This window comes from Jatropha curcas, chromosome 6 (genome assembly GCF_041381405.1).
Source record: "Jatropha curcas cultivar XTBG-Jc1 chromosome 6, XTBG_Jcur_1.0, whole genome shotgun sequence".
Taxonomy (NCBI): domain Eukaryota; kingdom Viridiplantae; phylum Streptophyta; class Magnoliopsida; order Malpighiales; family Euphorbiaceae; genus Jatropha; species Jatropha curcas.
Window position 1 is genome coordinate 29,602,573 of NC_143156.1, and position 18,105 is coordinate 29,620,677.

Below are 18,105 nucleotides of genomic sequence, written 5' to 3' on the forward strand. Positions count from 1 at the left end.
AAGGACGTGTTTACCTTAAACATAAGTACGGCAAATTTTTGTCCTTTCATAAAAAAAAAAATAAAAAAAAAAAAGTATGGCAAATTTTTGTGAGAATTTATTTTTAACAGAGTACACTTTATAAAATTAAGGAGGAAAATTAATAATAATAATAATAATAAAAAGAAACACAGGCCACATCACAGAGGTTCATGAATGTGGGTACCGACCACTAGGAGATTTAAAATAAAAAAAATAAATAAATAAATAAAAACTATTTTGATCAACACATAAAGTGGCATTAACAGTAAAATTGTACAAACACCACTTAATAAGATCATATCTAGCTTTTGGACGGCATATCGCACGCAATCATACAGTATCCATCATATCTTTCCACGCATGAAAAATGTGGGGGAGAAAATAATTTTATTAATCAATTTAGGTAAAGAATACAATTTTTGTTACAAGCAAACTGTGTTGGTCTCCCCATCCAAATGAAAAAACGAGAAAGATCAATTTACATGCATTGAATTATTGATCATTAGTTACTTTGACCAGTCATGATATCCATAAATGGTATATAAATATAATAAAATACCCATAAAGAAAACATTATTATAATCTTTGGGTATATTACTCTCCAAAGGCCTTATAGATCCTTGAGGATATATGACCATAGAAGACTTTTCAATGAGTACCTGTTTCTGGGAAAGTGAGGATGATTACTGATTAGGTACCAAAGCACCATTATATGTTCCACCATTTACGTTTCTCCATTTGTTTTGCAAGTTCTTGTGCCATTGATGCAAAGTTTTCAGCCCCGCTTTGCAGCTCTTCGGTTCGCTGGCTGAGCCTCTGGGTTAATAATAAAATAGAATATATAAAAATTAAATAGATTATTCAAGCATTTACAAACAAAAAAGAATGTTAATCAAGATGGTGGCCACGGGCATGTTTGGAACTATGTTCTTGTTCTAAATAGGTTATAGCACCGCATGTACCTTAGATTAATATGTTACAGCCATTTTTATGTGGGAGTCTCGTAAGTTACCGATTGAAGAAACTAAAACTTAAACATGGAAGTGCTCAACTAATCTTAGCAGTATCATCAGCACTTATGCTCTCTGATCTTCAAGAACTCAAGCAAATTATTATTGTATAAGTAAATAAACATGCATTTGAAGTCTAGCATTCTACATAGTATATCTATTCACTGACCTTCAGTTATGGTTCTATCAACAAATTAATAATGGACAAGTAACAGATGTTTAGTTAATTTCCAAATCAAGTAGTTTCACATAGGAGACTATTATTTGATTAGTTTAAGGTTACAGCCACCTTTTAGATGGTCTCAAATGCTGGACTGACTCTAATCAATCGAGGATATCCCTTAATTAGGTATGGGGGCTGAGATCATACTGGGATTGATCCAAAAGGATGAATGCATATAGCTAATCAAGGAATATGGAGCATAATCATTGGTTGTTCAAGTCTTGAACTTCCTATTAAGACTATTGTTTCAAAAAAACATAGTTGTAAAGGTGAAATACGTTCCTACATGAAACATTTCATCCAGCAAAATATACAAAAAAGACACCACGAGAAACTCTACCTGAAGCTTTTCCTGGCGTTCTACAAGCTTGTCCTTCGCTTGTGCAGCTGCAGCAGCAGTATCCTGGGAAAATTGACAACCATGTCAGAAAAATATAAGCCGCAAAATTAATCCAGTGAGATTATTCATATTATAGATTACCTCCTTCCTATATTTAGCTTTAATTTCTTCAGCTGTTCTAAGTCTTGGCTCTGAATCAGAAGATGCACCCTCAAATAATCTTTCCTTTTCTGTTCCTTTAGCTGCAGAGCAACAAGAAGATTGCTTAAGCACAATTCATAAGTTAAAATACATACCTTAGTATGAGGAGGTTTAGGTCAAACATTTTGTATCTTTCTTATTTGCCTCTGATGAGGGCAAGACAACAAGAGGCTCATCAAAATCAATGTCATCTGCAACAAAACAGCAGCAATGAGGGGCGAAAAAGACAATACAGATGGGAACAAAAGAAGATGGGTGAAGCAGGTAAAGAACCTATGCTTAGATCCGAAACTTTCTGGTCATCTGAGAAGTCCATTGAAGGCTTTAAGAATGGGGGATAGGAAAATATGCTCTCTAAATGCGCAAAGGTATCCTTACAAACTTCAGGAGGATCTGCACTGTGCTGCACGTTGCCCATTTGCAGGCCCTTAATGAAACCCCCCAAAATACCAGAGGAAACACCCTGTTGCCACAAAACTAAAGGATTATTCAGACGCAATGTGAAAAGAAAGATAAGGATTGGGAAGCCCAAAAGATAAACTTCAACCTCTGTTTTCTTGTGAGTAGGACATAAGCTGACAGTGGCATCAACAGCAGCAGCAAGGACTTTATCATGAAGGCAAGGTAATGACTCTGGAATCCTAATATTAGCAAAGAATTCTTTTAGAAAAAAGAAATGGATCTTCATGATTAAAGTTCAAGGCTTATAACTGCATAGCAAATGTGGATGCAGGGGGAGAAGAGAGAGAGAGAACCTGAAGCTAGTTTCAGTGCCCAGAAGAGAAACAGAAGCAAATTCACATGCATTTACCTACAATATAACAATGTCAGCCAATCAAGTTAGTTATTATCGCCAAGCTACAATATCCAAATTGATGATGTTAAAATGAATACTGATACACTAAAGTGAACTCAAAAATTATGTTGCTCAACCTAGGATTTCTGCTACTGCAATCTTGATACATGAGTTTGTAGCATTATGACAAACATGGGAAGGAAGTCCTAGGGGCAATCTATATTACCAGTCATCTATTATATCAATCTGTGGAAACAAATTCTAGAACTTCCAATGTAAAAATATGAAATGAAACTCTGGAGCACATTTAGATCTAAACACCCTACAAATACATGAGAAGATACATGCAGTCTCAGGAATAAGTTTGGCAAAACATTCATAAATTTGCACACCTTCATCATCCTATTTGTCAGGAGCTGTTTCAATTATTTTGAGCCTTATATTTCATCAATTATTTTCATTTAAGCTCAATTTTCACAAATATTTAGAATTAGACCAAGAGCCTGAAACCTATATGGGCACTGACAATTGTGTTTTTGTACATAGTGGATTGTAGTTATCCAACTCAATTGGCTTTCATTCACTCACTCACTCACTCATACAGGTTTGCTGAACTCCATTGAAAAAACAGGTGAGGATGGAAATAATCAACAATGATATATGAATTACTCCCTCCAGCCTGTCTATTTCATCAAGTTCCAATATTTTAATTTTATAAGGCAGCATGCATAAACTGTGAAAATACCGATCAGTTTCCCACATTATCCTGTCTTCCTTATTTTACCAATTATAACTACGAACAATTTTGCTCAATGTACTAGTGGAAGAATACTATGAGGTATTCCAAGATGGTATTGTATTGTAAACGAAACAATAGGGATAATGGTTTTAAAAACAGAAACTTCTGCGCCAACCAGTGTGATCTGGTTTGTCTCCTTGCTCTATTTAAAAAGTGTGGAGAGTGGGAAGTTTCATCCACAAGGTTTTTTCTCTAATTTGGTGAGATTTATTAAACGGGGAAGCATTTTCTCATTGATTCTTGTATACAGGAAAACTCCTACAACTGGGTTGGTTTTCGCAATAAAATTTCAGTTACCTACCTAAAAAGACATTTTCTCCCGGAAATTTTCCTATATTCAAGTTTCCATGCAGCCATCTAGTTAACATGAAGCCCAATTCATGTTTTTTCATTATCCAAAAGGGGAAGATCTACACCCAAGCCAAACTTACCTGGCCACCCTCACCACATGTAAAGATATGAAGGTGAGAATCAATCTAATCAATACAACCGCTTTGAGACTACAAGTGGTCCACATGGCTCCAGCACCAAATATTTATAAGGTATATCATATTAGCAGGTTTTCATGTAGATTTTGAGGCTAAAAACTTCATTCCACTCTTAAGAGCAGATGAGAGAAAAACATTTCCAATATCCAAAAGTGTAAAAGTCAAGACAAATTAGAGAACACAAGTATAGAAAGTGCAGAGTATTGAGATATCTCATCAAGTTTCAAATGAATAGTCCTTCAAGTAGTGGCATACTAATTTTCAAATTTATTGAGTTCAAATATTGGTATATGACATTTTATTTATTTAATTCATGAAAAAAGCAAGACACAGAAAGAAAGCACTGTGAGCTCTATGAAATTCATGAAGATAATTCAGGCAATCATAAATCAGGATCTTCCCTGGTCCTGATTATAGAAAACAATGAAAGAACTAATCAGTTTCAAAGAAGGAAAAGAAAAGGACAAACCAGCATTATTTGTGCGGTATCACTTGAACATATTGTCTTATCCATGTTAGTCTTAAAGTTCCACCTCAGAATTGACATTAAAGAGCTTTCTCCCACCACTTCAAGATCTGACAGAGACCTGCCAAACAATTTGCATCCATTTCAAAACTGATTTCTTGTTATCAATTACTAGTAGTGAGATTAACAAGGACATCGATTTCCACTAAAGGTCAGATACAATCACGTTTTGCCATTTTGCACAATCAAATTAAGCAAAGGTACAAAGAGTGCTTTACCTTATTTCAATCACTCCAGTCTGATACAAGAGAATGAGCCCACACTCTTTTTCATCCTTCTTGAAGGTTGTAGTCCAACAACATTGTTTCAAAAGGTCCACCTTGTGAATGGGATTCCTATCACCCTAAAATGAGAAAGTTTCACTTGTCGGAAATAGGAGATACAAAAATGTTGAAAATGAAAATGGGTATTATCAAAAGTACCTCCTTCAGAGATTTCATAGAGTATAAGTGCAATGCATCCTCATAACAAACCAGAAGAAGAAAATTCTCTATGTTCTGCCTGGAATAGGCTGTTTTGGCAGAGGTTTCACCGTCAAGTTTAAGTGAAGTACTTCCGGAGTTAGCATTTCTTTGATCCGGTTCACTTTGGGTTCCATTTTTCTGGGTCAAGTTAATTGAATATTTTTGGCTGCCACTCTCTGCATAGACAGTTTCTCAGAAATCCACAAAAAACTTTAAGGCAGAAAAAAAAATTTAGTCTCTGCCCAGATGAAAAATACTCACCTATGATATGCATAGAAATTACAGTCAATTCCTTTTCAGATTGTAATGATTGAGAGCAGACTATCCTGCCAGTATTGTCATCTAGAACAACAATATGTGCATTTTCGGTCATAATGAACACTTCTGACTTCATATGATCTGCCTTACTTTTGGATTCAACGTCCTCTGAATTACTTATTACACTGACAGTATTGGAAAACGATTTCATAGCCAGAGACTTAATAGGTGACCTAGAGTTGGGTACAGTGTCAGTAAGAAATAACACTGACAATGTACTTAAATCAAGCATTGCCACCTGAAATATCAAATTGAAAAATCTCCTTCAGACTCATTTGTTTAACATCTTGGCTTATCAGGTGACAATTCAGCTAAGACTAATGAGATGAGAGGAAAAAAAAAAACAGATGATTCCCACCGTGCCACATTGAAATCCCACAGCAAGTCTAGTTCCAAAACTTGCAAACAGTAAGGTGCATATAGGAGAATTGAGGAAGGAAAAGACAGCTGTGCATTGAGGCCCATCCCCTTGGTGCAAAGTGTGGACTGCACAATTACCAATAAGTAATTAAGATGAGAAGAAGAAAAAATGTCATGCATTGTTGGTCGACATATCATCAGACACCACAAAATAACTTTGATTTAATGTCATTGGCAAACAAATTAGCAACTTATCTAGCGCCAGTGCAAAATACATTAGTTCTAGTTGTTATATCATCAACTGTTGGCAAAGGAAAGAAGAAATTCCTCAAATTCATGCTCAATTCAGCAACAAATCCCCAATGAAATCTTACTGCTTAGTTCAAGTTTGTTGTAAGATGAACCAGCTAATCCGAAACAAACATTAAAAGAAGGAAAATAAACACACAAATTATCCAATCTTCAGAAAGAAACCTCACAACTGTTCTTAAACTTCTTCACAAAAAAATATATTTTAGAGAGCACCAAATATATTATGTGAGAGCATTGGGTGTGGAACAACATTGTCTTTTGAATGTTATTGGCAAACATTTTAATGAATTTAACTTCAAAGTCTCTATAACTTATACTGGCAATTATAGGTTCAATGGCTGATCAACCAACCTTCAATGGTTGCTCGGATGAGTGATTAAGAAATGGGTACAGTGCTTTCTCTGTTTCTCTCTCTTTTTTTTTTTTTTTTTCAAGATATACAACGAACTCTTCTCTGGTGGAAATAGTTATGAAGAAAAGAAAAGTAGCTCTTAGTTAGACATCCTATAAATGCTCCATAGTGGCATGGTACCATTGTGCCATGACATGACAGCTACTTAAATCTTATTTAGCTATTAGATCTGTCTAAGAATATTAAAACACCAACTCTCCAATATCTCATGGTCAGTAATTCCTCAATCAGTTCTCAAAACCAAACTTGTCAGAACGGTTTCAAGTTTCTTAAAAATGTTTTCTAAATGAAATTCACTAATAAAGACACATGATATCCAATGCAAAGAAATTCAAAGATATATGATACCTTCCTTTTCAGTTTCTTTGACAATGTGCAAACTTGTCTCATTTGCACTCCCCGTCAGCTTATATAGATGAACCTACATACTCTCAAATAGACATACAATCACTACAAGCATCAAATCTTGAAAACCGTAAAAAACAAGGCACACATGCAAAATTCAAGTCTTACCATACCAAGTTCATTGCCAACAGCTAAAGTCAAAGTGAACGAGCATAATTCCAATGTAGATACTGATGCACTTGCACCATCGATATTGATACCTTTCACCTGTCCATAAAAGAAAATTTGGGCTTTTGATCAATATTGTCAAAGAAGCAAAGATGGTGAGTCCACAATATTGAAACCTTTCACCTGTAACAAAGTACTAACCTCAGGCCCCAAAACATAAACAAGTGAAAAAATTGGAAGTGTGGCATCCCATATTCTGACAGATCCATCCTGGTAACCTGCTACATATACTCTCTCAACCTGATAATTTTCAGCATCAAGAGGCTGGCTACGAACACCACCAGTCAAAGGCCAATCCATAATTCTTGGTGTATGTGCTACCTGAAGTTTGCAGCAGAAAATTTCTAATAGAAAAATTCCAAAAGGGTGGGAGAAACAACTTTACTAAATATACCAATATAATAGAAAACAAAGATTTATTGGAACTTGTGACTTGTACTTTTGGAGTGGAAACTAACCAGTCAACAAGATAACTCAAGACTCCAATTGATAGTTGGGAAGCTTTTGCAAGAAAATGATTCTTAGGAAAAATACAAGGAAAGTAGAAATTAAATGACCACTTTGCAAAAAACAACTTTACTTCTTTCCCACTTCATAGAATGCAAAATAAGACATCACGAAAGTTGAAAATACTTTTCATTTTCTTCTAAGCCTAGCCCGCCTCTGAGGCATGATTGTCTACTGCCTGATAGTGCAGCAATGAGGAATGAAGAAAAGAATGGCATACCTTAAAAAGAGCCTTTGAGAACTGCCCAACTCCATTTACCAAACCCAGCTTTCCCACAGTCATGTATGGTTCAGCAATTGGTACGACCATGGGATACTGCACTGAAGAAACAGAATTTTGTTTCTGTTGCTGGGACATTAAGGAAGCTAAGCAAGCACCATCATAGAAATGCAGCTGTCCGGGATTTGTCAATATTAAGGTGCCTTTGGTTTTGCTAACACCATCACTTGGTAATAAAACCATATCAGCAAAAGAACCATTAAGAGTAAGATCTATGCGCCCAATGCACTCAATGGTTTCTATCCCAGAAGACCAATCAATGCTTATTATCTGTAAAAGACGTATTGTTAATAGAATATGCACATCAAAAAAGCTGAACAAATTTAAAAACAAAATGACTAGGAGACTAATTGTTGGATTTAATTATTAAATTAATGAGAAATCTAAAATCTTGCCACAACAGATGCGAAAAACTAGCACGGGTACTGAAATCGACTATAACAACATTGAAATTTATAAAACACTAACTAAATATAGAAAACAAAATATGCACAGAAGAAAATTGTGTAAACAGAATACCACATTGGCATATTAGGAAAGTACGCAAAAGCTTTTATGCTGTATTACACTGATTTCCATTCAGGTTAAATGACTTCCTTTCCTTATACCTCAGACAAATTCAGATATAAATTATGGCCTAATAAACCAAAAAATAAAAATCCTTATATTTTTTTCCAATTTTGTCCAAACCTTTAAAATTACAAGAATTTTAGCCAGATTAGTTGCAATTTAACCAACAGATCAAGTTTATTAAGTAAAACACTTTAAATTGTTGTTTCCTATCTTTTTCCCTCTTCCCTCCCCCTCTCTCTTCCCCACTCCTGCTTCCTCTCTTCTATATCACCATTAGATGCTAAACCTCAAACTGAATCTCCCATTCTCTAACTAATGTAATCAAATCTCCTCTTCTTCACCAAGTCAATCTCTTTTCTTCCATCTAAAATAATCCATCTCTAACCTAATCAAAGCCCAACAATCAGTCCCTCCTTTACAAGACAATAGTTGATCTTTATGTTCAATCCTGCTCTAGAGAGCAAGCTCTTTTCCATTCAACCAGGTTCAGTTTCTAATCAATATAGTTGTACAGTTAAGATCAATGCCTTCTCTAGAAAGCGCTTAAATGCTTTGAGTTGTAGAAGAAGATGCAGCTTGATGGGATGCTTCCTAGTTGTATAATCCATGATCAATGAGTATTCTAGTGAAAGGAAAATATATAAAGCTTATGAATTGTTTGATGAAATGTGTAAGAGATTTTTGGCATCTGAGGGTTGCTGCATCTAAAATCTCTCATCAAAATTTGAAAAATGACAATGATTTGTATTTTTTTTATTAGGCCTCAAATTACACTCCGCAACTGTTTCCCCAATGAAATTAAATTCCTTAGCATTCATCTTAGGATTTTAGGTAGCCACAAATAACTGATATAAGGCACACTTCCTGATGATTTCTATTAGAACATATTAGCTTTCAAAAATTGTAACCTAATCTGAGTTGGAAATCCCCACCGTTAGAACCTCTTCAGACCCAATTGCATCTCCACCATATATAAAAAGTTGACCACGACAATCATCACTTGAACCTTTTCCAGACCAATGCAAAATAATAACTGGGAGTCTTCTGTCGGCTGAAGATAATTGCAACTTAACAACATCCTTTGATAAATTTTCAGCTTTCTCATCTGCAGAAGCAGTAGCTGATAGGTTCCACAACATTATATCTCCATCAACATAACCAACAGCCAGAACTGAGCCATCAGTAGATGCCCAACACAGAGAGCTTATTTCTTTCTCCACCCTTTCATATTCTGATATATCATCAGAAAGGTTATTTCCCATGCCTTTGTGAAAACCAGCCAGTGTTTTACTCTTCAATTGAAGATCTTTATTGCCTTTAACTAGAATAACTTTATCTTCAGAAACATCCCAGAGAATAATCAATCCATCATCATATGCAATCAACAACCTGTAAAGGATAGAAATTCTTTGAAGTGCATCAAGAAGAAGATTAATATGGGTGCATTCCCAGAAAAAGTATCCAGATATGGATATATATATATATATATAGGGACATGCGTGCAACATAACACACACACACACACACACACACACACACACAAGATAAATGACAGAAATTCTTCTGATATGTGTATGTCTGTGTAGTCTGAATCTCTGTTTATAGAACCTGCTTCAACAAAACTTTTTCTAAAGCAATAGCATAATTACCAGTCCACATTTATTGAGTCACATGTTAGCTTAAAGAGCAGTATCCAGTCCCATATGCCTCTAGATGCAGATATTTATTATCTCAGAAGATTACTATGTTCAATGCTAGTAGATAAATTGTAATCAGTCAAATTTATAAAAACCAGGAAAATATTATTTGTATATTGGGAAGAAAAACATTGAAAAGAAGTTTGTCTTGCCTATTTCCTCGAGATGCAGGTTGAGGGAGAAGTCCAACAACAGAGTGATGATTAGGGGAGGACATCCCAGATGCTTCTGTGAAATTAAACAAAAATGTGAGACCAAGTAACAATACAGAAATAAGCAGGTAAGCACATGTGCACATGTACACAATGAGGTGACTACAAAGTAAGACAAAAATTAACACCATGCCACATTGTACCATGAAAATCACAACCTTACCAGTAACTAATCATCAATTTAAAAGGAATTAATCTGAAAACTGATACTTGAATGAAGTTGAAGTACTGATAAATGAAGACACCCATTGAATTTGAAGGGGAGGCACTCTATTCAAACTTAATCAAACAAGTCAAATAAATGAAATAATTACCAGCTATTGAATCTGCAGGAACATAATATGGAAGTAGTACAACTTTTGCGGCTTCAGCATCATATTTTAACACAGACACCATCCCATACTCGTCTCCGACATACCTAAAGTGATGATGTGACAAAGTTTATCAATCGAGTTATACTAAAATTTCACATGCATTTGCAGTCAATAAAGTCAAATCCCAAGTGGGAATACTATATAATATTATTATTTCCAGGTATTATACATGTAACTCAGGCCACAAATAACAGAGAATGCTGTTATATTTGACTCCCATCGCAAAGTAGAAACCAGTAGCCTTTGCTCTAAATCCCACACCTGCCAATGTCAAAAAATTGTTAATAAACCAATCATATAAGTCAGTGAGGGTAAAAATACTCATTAAAAAATGCAAAACAAAGAGAAATCAATACAGATGCTAAAGACATGAAACAAGAATGCAAATAATAGCTAGCAGTAAAACAGTGTTCAACAACCATAGCTTCAACGAATAAATTACCAGAATCTCATTTTCAGCAGTGATGCTGGCTAGGAAACCTTGGTTTTGTAGGAACTGTAAAATGTACAAAAAAAAGCTCAGTATATTGTACTCAAAATTGCCAAACTAAGAAGCACATAATCATAACTAGCAAGAAGCTTCACTTAACCATATTCAAGAGCTTCAACAAGGGATATTTGTGGATAATTTATTACTCGGAGCAATCAATTACAAATGGCACCCCTTAGTCATATTCAACTAACAACCTCAAAATTTTATACTAGAAACTCCTCTTAAAGGAGGATTCTGCTTGTGATTTCAGAGGAAATAACTAAAATTGCAAAGCAAAACATACAAGAAAATTGCCAAAAATAGAAACAAGAATCCATCAAACAGGTAATTGGTTTTGTGCTCACACACCTCCAAGTTCTTAAAAGGTATTTGCTTACGATACACAAGAAGCCCTTCAATGTTATCACCACCAATCACTTTTATCCTACCATCTCTGCAGCAAGTAGGGAGGAAAATTAAACCATAAAAAAGGAAAAAAAGAAGAACTCAGCTTAAAAAGTTGAAGTTGGTTTTCCTAACTAACTAAATAAGAAAATTAAAATAAACAGACTTACAGAGTTCCAACAGCCAAAAGGCTTTGAACAGGATCAAAAGCTATAATAGAAGCAGTGGCAGGAATCCCATAGTGAACATCAATACGTGGATTTATATCTTCAGGTCTCAAAATCTTCATCAATAAACACAAACAAAATTGAAGAATTAATTTCTGATAAATTCATTAAAATGTCTCATTTTCTTCCCCCACTTAATTATATCAGAAATTAACGATTGTCACCTGAGCAGCCGCTGCCGATGACGGTGGCTGATCGTCGGTGTTTTTGTGAAATAACTTAGCGAGCATGGTGAAACGAGGAGTAAGTGTTCCTTTCTGTTTCTCGCTTGGAATTGCATTTATTTCATGAAATTGAAGATGATGATCACCAGATTTTCATTTGCTTTTGTTTTGGTTTTTTGATGCGAAGCTGATGACTGGTCGTTTGTTAGTTGTTAATAAAAGAGTGTGTGTGGGGCCCATTTCATTTTGCCGAAGATGTCGTTTTGTTCGTATAGCATTTCTGAAATGGCCGTACGACATAAACGACAGAACTAGTGGATTCTCATGAGTCATGAGTCATAAACGACCGTATTTCTTTCATATATATGATATGCCCGAAACAATGGGTTATATAGGTGGTGGTTTTAGCCTATTGCAAAGTTAATGAACCGCCAGGCCCAGGCATATTTGGGCCAAATTAATAAAAAAAGCCCATAGAATTGGACCCAAGGGACAAGCCTGGAAATGAAAGAGTAAAAATTATGTAGATATAGATGATATGCAATGCGAGTGGAGGAAAGAAATATCACTAAAATTCTATCTACTCGTACTTAGAGTTGTAAATGAATCAATTTGCTAGTTAATTTGAGAAAATTTCATTTGAATTGACATGTTAAGTTCAAATTTTAAAATTTTTAAGTTCATTTAATAAATAAATCTAGCTTGAACTTTTGAATGAAGTCGTCGAATTACTTCAAAAGCCTACTCAATGATAAAAATTTAATGCTATAAATATATTTTTTTGTATAATTACAAATTTAAAAGACAGGAACTTTAACTTAATTTTTGAGGTCTAAGTATATTGTTATTGAGTTGAACTTGAATTTAACAAATCCAATTCAGTTCGATTTGTTTACATCCATTCTTAAAAGGATTGAGCAACAATAAATAAATATAATTGGTTAAATAATAAAGAATTTCTCAACTTTGATATTTTTTTCAATATTGGTTAATTTTTTTTTAATTTTATCAACTGAGCAACAATCCTCGGTGTTGATCATCATATAAGGGTTAACATTATTAATTTTAATAGTCATGTTAGTTGATTTAGACAATAGTTATACACAGGCTACAATTATTATGAAAATAAAATACACCCTAAAACTGTCAATTTCTAAAATTAAAAAATTGGCAAAAATTGTAAAAAGTATTAAAGTTGAAATTTCTTTTTAATTATTGACCTAATAATTAATATAAACAATATATATATATATATATATATATATATGAAAAAAATATATCGTAAGCAAGTACAAGGAGTATACAATATGCAACTAACATTCAAAAAAAATAATAGATTTAGATATAAATATAGACATAGAAAGATATTATATATAGAGAGAAAGATACTAAATATATACAGGTAGATAAACATTGGATATAAATTATAAAATTAAATACTAAATTTAAACTTAGATAAATATCTCGAAATAATAAATATAATAACTAATTAAAAGATAGTAGTGTAGTACAATAAATTTTCCATTAATGTTAATTTATATATAATTAATATGGCTAAATATTTTCACATCAAGGCATAGCTTACTGGTAAATGTATATACTGTTTCGTTAGATTTTTAAATTCACAAGTCTTATAAATAAATAGTAATTCTTAAACTTAAAAAAAATATTTTAAGTAATCCAATCAAAATATAAAAAAATAAATAAAAATTCTATAAATTCTAAAAGCAAAAAAAAATAGAAACTTCACAGGTGTATAGAGACTGTAGACCATCCATCGGAGCTAATTTGAAAAGTTAGTATTGCGTGTATTATTTTTTATTATGAGAATTCACATGATTTTATTATGCAATTATTAAAGTAATGAAAATTTGAATATCCTAAACCTAATTTAATTAATTATAATCGTCAATCCTTGCCAATCTAATTTGGCAGCTCCCATGTGTTTCGTATAGGTGCTGTTTCATTTTCATGGCTTGGCCTATAAATAAAAAAAAAACAATAAAGAAAACTTAATTATATTTGTCATTGTCATTTTGTGTGTCTAATAAAAAATATAGATAAGATTGTGATTATTCAAATATGATAGAATAAATGCTTATTTTTTATCAATTTTGCTTTATTTTTGATAAAAAATAATATATGATATTACATTTTTAATTTTAACTTTTAACATATTTAAAAATTTAAAAGAAAATAAGAAAAAATGGGAATAAAGCAACCATTTTCAATATATATGATAGTAATTTTCAAACTACAAAGCGTTAATCAAGCCGAAAATTTGCATCAACACATTTACAATTAATTTATTTATTTACTTATTTTAGGTATTAGCATTGATGATAGTATCCCGCAATGACGTGAGATGTTGAACCCTTTATATGGACTCACATATCAAAATATACTAATGTAGACTTATATATTATAAGTACAATAATTTTTTTTAAAATAATTAATATTTTTATGATTTCGAATGGTGAGATGAAATGAAAGAGATGTCTTTCTCTTTAACTAGAAATCTTAGACATAAATGACTCTTAAACACTCGGAAGATAATGTTTTATGTATTTTATAGAATTACTCAACGTCAATCTAGATGAATTAAACCAATGAATTTGAATATTTGCACCCTTTATAGACTTGCTTCACATGAATCCGAATTGGTGTTTATTCTTTATTAACTTGTCTGATGTGAATCCAGATTGATTAAATCAGTGAATATTAAATACGGATGACTAAAAAAAAATATTGTTTTTATTTTACTGTGCCTTAATGCTTTTGAATTTTATTTTCAACTCTTACACACAGCCTTAAACAGGTTGGGCGTGCAATAAAAAATTATAGTATTAGAATACCAATAAAGTGATTCCATATTTTATAGTTGCAAATTGAATTGCAACATACAACGTGTCGTTATTACTTTATGACACGTATAAGATAGATTTTTTTTTAGGTATAAAAATGACTCGAGGAATAAATCAATTAGGTATAATTAATTTAATAAAATAATTATATGATTAAATAGTGATAACAGGTCAATTTGAGTTGGTATAACAATTTAACAAAAATAAGATATTTATTAAAGGGGAAATAATTTTATTCTTTCCATATTTATCTATTATCTCTTAATCTCCAATTTCAATTTTAATTGTAATTCATGTATCTCATCTTTTACATATTCTATTTTTATCAAATTACCATATTTTTAAATGTAATTTAACTCACATTAATGTTTTGCCAGTTCCATTGTGTGATTACTCTTAATCAATGATGTTATTTTAGAAAAATAAAGAACACCAAAAATTAAAAATATATATATATAAATATGAATAATGTAACAGTCTTTTTAATTTATGTGAAGTGGTATTTTTTTTCCTCCTGTTCTAATTAACGATGTTATTAAACTCGGCCATCTGGCAGCTAAAAAACTGAATGGATCGATTATTAATGGAACGATTTATTAGTGTAATAGTATTTAGAGTTTGAAAGTAGATTATTAAATATTATCATCTTTAATGTCAGATGAAAATCTAATTAAATACCGACAAATATAATTATAATAAGTAATAATTATTAAAGCAATTAATTAACTTTATCGAATAAGCTCTAAAATAAAATAAAAAACTGTGTTTATAGTTACTTCTTTTGAGTTTCGCCTCTTTTTTATACCAAAATTTTTTTATATTTTTAAAAATATTTATATACCTTTTTTTATATATAAGTATAATTTTGTTATTTGTTCGTATTCAATTTTCACCATAGATATATTTTTAGATATCCAATTTTCGATTTTGTTTGAATTTTTTTGTTACACTCAATTATATTTTACTATTTCTTAATAATCAAACTCCATTTCCAATTAAACTTATATAATTTGAATTTTTTCCAATTAGAAATATTTAACAATACAACCTTAATTAATCATATATGAAATCTTTCCTGAAAAAAAAAAATCATATCTAAAATTGACACACACGTGTGATATCTAAAATTTTAACACACACGTGTTACATGCGCGGGCTCTGTATATTTATGCACGCACCACTGTAATCAACTGTCCACATTGCTCTCCATTATTTATTAATGGCTTCTTCAGCTGAGAAGCGACAGCAGCATCTGCCAAACATGTACAGCGCCACCTCAGCTCCACCACCAACGCCGTCATCGCAACCAAACGGCAACCAACTATCCTCCTCCGCCGCCGCAGACGCCCTCTCCCGTCTCCTCCACCGCCTCCCTCCTAAGCTTTCCCTTCCTACTCGCCGCTCCGCTCCTCCTACTTCTCCTTCTCTTATCTCCCTCTCCGACCCAAACTCTATTGACCTTCTTCTCTCTGCCTCTTCTCAAGATGGTTTCTTTCAACTGACTGATCACAATATTACTTCTCAACTCGTTAACTCATCCGAATCAGAATCGCTCTCTCTTTTCAAGCTTACGAGAGATCAAAAGGGATCGTATTTCCCTAAAAACTGGCCTCTAGGTTTTGAAGACGATGAAGATGGAAACGGCGAGTCGTTTTGGCTGGACGCAGAGTTTTCAACCGAGTCAGCGGAGTTGAGTTTATCTTCTTTGCGTGAGTTAACTCGGTCTCTAGAGAAAGTTGGGTTGGAAATAATTGAAATGCTTTCTCGTGCGGCAGGGTTTGAGAACCCGTTAAAGGAAGATCCGACCCAGATTTGTTCTTTGATGGTGGTGCACGAGGGCTCATATGCTGAGGATAAACCTGCAATATCGGGTGGTTTTTATCCATATATAGTCGGGTTACAATATCAAATCCGGATCCAGAAATTTTCATTGCTTGCGGATTCGGGTTGGGTTGCTGTTTTACCTCAAGTGGACTCGGTTATGGTTACTGTAGGCGATATTGCTCAGGTGAGTTTTTAGTTTTTAACTTTTAATTTATTTTTCTTGTTAATTATTAATTAGTAGGAGTATATATGGAAAATCTTTTAATTGCTTTTTCTTGTTAAATATTAATTAGTAAGAGTATATATAGAAATTTGAGCTAATATGAATTTTAATTTTAAATTTTATAAAAATGAATTATTTTACAACTTTTTTTCAATAATAATCCTTTTGATTAACGAAATGATTCAAATAGTAAAATAGGTTTGAACCAAACCGTTTTATTTTTACGAGATTAAATTTAAAATTTATGAAGAGATTACACATATAGAAACGCAAACACGATTATTTTTATATTAAAAAAAGATTTTACGTATACAAATAGACATTTTGTTAATGTTTTTTATTTCTTCTTTAAGAGGATAAGGTAATAATAAAATCATTATTAGTATTACCCACAGAGCTCTTTCAGACATGGGTCAAAGTGGACCCGGCATAGCTAAGGGATTCCACAAGAATGGCATCTGGCTCGAACTTTTGGGCTCCAGCTTTTTTGTAACCTAATAAGTAAGTTTTGAAAATTTGAGCCAAATGATGAATGCAATGTTTTTTGCGCTTCAAAAAATTTAGGCGGTAGATATTTATGTATAGGCCCAGCTGTCCTTATGAGACACAAGGCCTCTGTTTTTAACGAGGATGCATAAATAATTCAAAGCTTTCGTCAACTAGAAGAAAACAGAATGCTTACTATTTGGTTTCTGATGGAGATTCGAACTCGCTATATAAGGTTGTATACAGATGATTCCTGTATTAATGAATCAAAGTTAATTAGTTAAAAATGATTTATTTTAATTTTTAAAAATATTTGATTTCCTTCATTAATTAACAAAATCATATATAGGTGTGGAGCAATGGAAATTTGAAGAAAGTAAGAGGAAGACCACTGGCATGTATGGGAGATGGCAACAGTTCAAGATGCATATCAATGACATTACTTTTGACTCTTCCTACAGAAAGCACTGTCTCTCCTCTTCTTCCTGATGAGACAGTTAATGGCTACCATGACGATAATGGAAATGAAATTAGGGAAGAAGAAGATGAAGAACATGGCAAGAAAGAAGAGAGATTGTTTAGCTCATTTTCTTTTGAGGATTATGCATGGAAAGTTTATCATGAGCCTCTCCTCTTCAAAGACCCACTTGATAAGTACCGCATTTCTAGCTAGTTTATCTTTATGTCCCATATTCTTTTTCTTAGTTAATCTTTTGTTCTTTAATTTATGACTTCTATATTAATGTTTGTATTCCTTTTTAGTTGTTTTGCCTTTTCTTTTTCTTTTGGTATTTTTTCTTTTTTCCCTCATAATATATATATATATTTTTTTTTATTTCGGGATGATGTCCAGCTTTTAGGATTGACTAGTGAACAGACGGAAGATATTAATTTTATTGTTTGGGTTTGTGTTAAATGAATGTGATATTCAAATCATTTTGAATTTTTTATACA

The 18,105-nt window shown here is 32.8% G+C and overlaps 2 protein-coding genes across 2 annotated transcripts; one reads left to right on the forward strand and one right to left on the reverse strand.

The window, feature by feature from the left end:
• Nucleotides 1-389: 389 nt before the first annotated feature.
• LOC105646089 (transducin family protein / WD-40 repeat family protein) lies at nt 390-11,954 on the reverse strand. Its single transcript, XM_089722821.1, is given in 23 exon segments — nt 390-837; nt 1,595-1,657; nt 1,736-1,836; nt 1,918-1,986; nt 2,069-2,258; nt 2,343-2,436; nt 2,551-2,606; nt 4,348-4,465; nt 4,623-4,747; nt 4,827-5,044; nt 5,130-5,424; nt 5,545-5,672; nt 6,619-6,691; nt 6,784-6,882; nt 6,985-7,164; nt 7,571-7,900; nt 9,136-9,592; nt 10,053-10,128; nt 10,427-10,530; nt 10,656-10,747; nt 10,929-10,982; nt 11,328-11,412; nt 11,534-11,954. Coding segments are annotated over 23 exon segments (3,402 nt in total). The 5' UTR covers nt 11,821-11,954; the 3' UTR covers nt 390-729.
• A 3,859-nt stretch (nt 11,955-15,813) lies between these two features.
• LOC105646079 (2-oxoglutarate (2OG) and Fe(II)-dependent oxygenase superfamily protein) lies at nt 15,814-17,986 on the forward strand. The gene is made up of 2 exons (XM_012231847.4): nt 15,814-16,626; nt 17,501-17,986. Exons 1-2 carry the CDS (start codon nt 15,838-15,840, stop codon nt 17,822-17,824), a joined length of 1,113 nt encoding a protein of 370 aa, XP_012087237.1. The 5' UTR covers nt 15,814-15,837; the 3' UTR covers nt 17,825-17,986.
• The last annotated feature ends 119 nt before the right edge of the window (nt 17,987-18,105 follow it).